This window comes from Clavelina lepadiformis, chromosome 3 (genome assembly GCF_947623445.1).
Source record: "Clavelina lepadiformis chromosome 3, kaClaLepa1.1, whole genome shotgun sequence".
Lineage (NCBI taxonomy): Eukaryota > Metazoa > Chordata > Ascidiacea > Aplousobranchia > Clavelinidae > Clavelina > Clavelina lepadiformis.
In genome coordinates this window covers 6,640,650-6,645,044 of record NC_135242.1, presented here as the reverse complement: position 1 = coordinate 6,645,044, position 4,395 = coordinate 6,640,650, and the positions used below count along the sequence as shown (strand labels likewise).

The window sequence follows — 4,395 nt, the reverse complement described above, 5'->3', positions numbered from 1 at the left end:
ATCAAAGATTAATAAAACGTGAGACAAAACCTGATAAAGCACGATAAATACTCACCAATTTTGAAATATGATCTTTTCTAGACGCTTCGCACACATTAAATACTTTATGCTCAATTTATTTCAAATATAAAATGGTAACATACCCTACAAATATCTGCCAAAATATTTAACAAATATAAGAAAAAGAATATATAGAACAATGAAACAGTATACTGAATAAACAACTCCACTTTGAATAAATATGCTAGTTTTGATTTCTTATTGTCATGTAATCCCAAACTAAATTCTAAATAGGCTTGAGTTGAAACACTACCATAAATACACATTGTTATTGTATTTAAAAAGTTCATACATTTCAACAACATTATACCCACACATTCTATACAAAAAATGTTTAGTCTGTGAAGCAACAAGAAACCAACTGAACTGTAATTTCACATGTCCTGCAACACTCTCAATTGAACATTATGAGTCTATAGCAACAAAATTAAATCATAAATGACTTAATCAGTAAACACAGTCTAACACTGTAACAGAGCAAAGGTTATAATCTTCAAAAGTTGATGGCAGTAAATTGTCTGACAATTTGCCTTCTGACACTTATATTCCTGCATAAGCATCATGTGAAGATCTTGTAAATAACTTCAATAATAACCTGTCGGACCTGACATGGTGGAACTGCACTAGTGATATCAGTTTTAAGCAAATAAATGGAAAAATGAGGTACGAATTAAACTCTTTCTCCTTAAAAATCCCGGTTAGGATCAATCAACTCCATTGAGATCTCCACTAAAACCATCAAGAGTGGGGCCAACATGTTGAATCTCTTCGTTATTACCCTCAGGGTCATCATTATCATCATCTTGCATTGCGATCCCTTCTGGGTGAAAGTCTTCTATTCCTGACAATCCAGAACATTCACCCATACCATATTTTGCCATCATTCTCTCTGCTGTGAGACGAGCTTGTTGTTGCTGTGAGATGCAAGCCGTTAATAATTTAATATCATGTCATTAGGAAAAGGAAGTGAAGGAACAGTTGCAGTTACTTTTGTTTGCAGTTTCTACTCAAGAACTGTCATCCTGTCAAACTATTTGAACAATTAATGAATAACACTACTAGTGACCATATATTGTAATGTAAATATTTTAAATTAAAATTTAAAACTCATCAAAACAACTTTGAATGTTTGAAACATAACTAATGTCCAACAATCAAAATGGCACCTTTATAAAAGCTTGCTGCGTTGTGTGTAACTGTCGACATTCTTCAATAGATATCAACATTGCTGGGTGCTTTACATCTTTCATAGTAGCAGCAGACAGCTCTAAATTGGAATGGACTGATAAATAAAAAAACATTTTATAATTAAATGAAAAACAAAATTTGGATATTTTGCTCAAAATTGGATAAGTAGAAACTGGTAACCGAAACCCAAAATTTTGAAACATCAACACAACCAATACATACCATTACTGTTGTGAGAACTTGACTTTGCTTTGGTTGTTGCTGGAAACATTTCCCCAGAAGCAGTTGATGATTTACTCTCCTTAAGTAAATCCTTTTCTTGCTGTCTGCACAAAATGCTTAATTCACTAAGTCTGCCGTTACATCCAAAAGCCAGAAAATTACAACATGTGCAACACATACAACACATGGATAATACAACAACAAAAGGATTGTATATAAGGCTACAGGTCACCAATAATGTTATTCCACTACCAAATAGTCATTGCAACATAATAATTTTATGACAAAGTTAATTGATTTTGCAATGTGATAAGTCGAAAATATGCTAGCATCTTACCGATGTAGAGAAAATTTTGATCTTTTTTGTTTTGCAGCTGCTCGTTTTACCACATCATAATGAGGACCCTCATGAATGGCTAAGTTTGTAAAACTTTTCTCAACCACTGCAAGTTTGTTTTCTATGCTTGGTTCTTGAGTAGGATGACTCTAGGGAGTGGAGAAATTGTAAATAGACTTTAGTGTTTGAGAAAGATCACATCAGATAAGGTGGTGCATTTGCGTTACTACACTACAGTTAGGTTACGTACAACTGTACTTAAATTCATACACAACTTTAGGCAATTACACAAATTAGCTGTGTTCACGCTCCGAGAGGCAAAAGCGTGATATTGACTACAAACTATTCAATATACTGTATAATATTGATATTATGCTTTAGAAGTAGAATTAGGCATATATCATAATTACAGAAACAAAATGTATTACCGGTATATATCATAGTTCATTGTACATTTATCGAAAATTTTGACTAGTCTAATGCTTTTTAAAGAAATTTTAAAGAATCAAAAGAAATTGCAACTTGTGGTGATGCATCACCATCAATGCTGCGCATACCTCAAGTTTGGCGCTCTCATTTTCAGACTGCATTGCTTTTACATCGTCTACTATTTCTACTGCAGTATCTTTTGCATGTGAGGAAGTCATCTGAACATCAAAGAATTTAGCCAAATTCATACGAAATGAAAAAATAAACAATAGTATTGAAAGAATATAATACATATAGTGTAAAAGGAATGATTAAAGTGACTAGGTATTAAAAATACTTGAAATTACCAAAATACTACAAGACTCATTTAGCGTATAATGAAATTTAGCGTACAAATTCCTGCTCTGTTATATCAACATCCTTGATGTGAGATTCCACTGAATTCAAATGTGCAATTCTTTCTCGCAGCGTATTTGCAAAAGAGGATATCTTCTCACCTTGATCTGGCAATTTCGACAAGAATCCCCTGGTAAAACAAATGCACCAACAAAGTTATGAGCCAGGAGTATGAACCACAAAGACAATTTAACAAATAAAATTAAAATTATTAAAATTTAACAATATTATCTGAAGTAGATAATTACTATTTCGATTACCTGTTGGCAAGTAGCTTTTCCTGCCTTTCCAATAACTCCAACAAATCTTCCTTGCTTTTTGTACTAAAATCTCCAACATGGCCTTGTCTGAAACTTGGTTCATGAGTTGACATTGACAATAAATCACCCATAGTTGTAGCATGTTTCCTTCTATTTCTCCCATTTTTAGGTGTCATGTTGCTACAGGTTTATACGGTATATAAGTCTGGATCTATCGTACGTTTAAAGCTAAAAGTTGGTGTAAGTAGGTTATATTAAAATCATATGTTATATTTCGCTCTTACTTATTTCAAACAATGAAATTCTGCAAAAATTCTTTAAAACATATTTGCTAATTGCCATCAGCTCATCACTGGATAACCAAATTTCAAAAATTTTTAAACTCAGATTGTTCTAAAATTTGCTGTTTTTAGGTGAGAAATCCCTCTCAAAATAAGGTGAAACAATAGCCATTGCATGCGCAATTAATATTGATCCTCTGCGCACTTGCAAACTTTCCTATCTGGGTAGTAGGGTAAATCTATCAAAACCATTTTAACGTGTCATATATAGGCTAGTCACACTGCGTCTGCAATAAAAAAACCTACTGAAAAATTTGACATAGCTAAATGCAAACAAACTGTGAATCAGAAGTCAATTTAAGTTGTATATCAAGTCAATTTAAACTGTAACCAAAGTCAAGGCAGTCAAGTTAAAAATTTTCCTTACATCACGTTTAGTGTTGTTATACTGGTATCATAACGTAAATGTAATTTGTTTTTGAAAAATACTCGATCCTCTTACCTGAAGCTCCTAATTTGTTATGATGACTGTCATAAAACTCGAATAATTTTGGACTCTTGACTCCAATGTTGGTAGGTTTTCTGTTTTTGAGTCAGAAATACCCAGCACAATCAAAATGAAACAATAGCCATTATACGTGCAATCAATTTTTATCCCCTGCGCTCTAAGCAAACTTTCAAATCAGGCTGACTCGAGTCAACTCAAGATATGAAAAAATGTGACTCAAGTCGACTAAAGTCAAGTCATTACAACATTAGCATGTAAGGCTCACATCAAGGAAAAAGAGATACCACATCCATTACTATTGGAAGAAAATCCATATGAAATTTAACCTAATCTAGCAATTATCGGTATATGTTTTAATTCTATACGATGGTTACAAAATTATGTTCCTGAATGCAGTGCCTGGAAAACACAGCCTATGGTTATTTTTGACGAAAAATCATGTATACGTGCATATATAGAACATAACACTGGATACAGCACGCACTGGAGACTTAACTCTTTGCTTAGTTACCGGTAGTACAAATTGGGGTAAAAATAGAAAAGTGTGGTTTGTGTTCATGTATTTAGCTTTGTGGCTGTTAGTGAGTCATGTGCATGTAACACACTTTCTACTATGGGTCATATTAATTTCTGGCGTTTCGAAATGCATCCTTGGTATGCGTAAAATTTCGGAAGATGAGTTTTCAGCCTCGACGTCCAGGCTCCAGCCCTCCA

At 33.4% G+C, this 4,395-nt stretch overlaps 1 protein-coding gene across 3 annotated transcripts; it reads right to left on the bottom strand.

Moving 5' to 3' along the window:
* Nucleotides 1-153: 153 nt before the first annotated feature.
* On the bottom strand, nt 154-4,395 carry LOC143449136 (uncharacterized). 3 transcript variants are annotated; one of them, XM_076949220.1, is made up of 8 exons: nt 3,676-4,395; nt 2,893-3,072; nt 2,630-2,762; nt 2,365-2,454; nt 1,808-1,956; nt 1,471-1,574; nt 1,227-1,342; nt 154-974 (listed from the first exon to the last, which is right to left on the bottom strand). In XM_076949220.1, exons 2-8 carry the CDS (start codon nt 3,066-3,068, stop codon nt 765-767), a joined length of 978 nt encoding a protein of 325 aa, XP_076805335.1. In that variant the 5' UTR covers nt 3,069-3,072; nt 3,676-4,395; the 3' UTR covers nt 154-764. The 3 variants fall into 3 exon arrangements, with proteins under 3 accessions (XP_076805335.1, XP_076805334.1, XP_076805336.1); XM_076949219.1 differs by lacking the exon at nt 3,676-4,395 and having other exon boundaries at nt 2,893-3,201; XM_076949221.1 differs by lacking the exon at nt 3,676-4,395 and having other exon boundaries at nt 1,227-1,327; nt 2,893-3,201.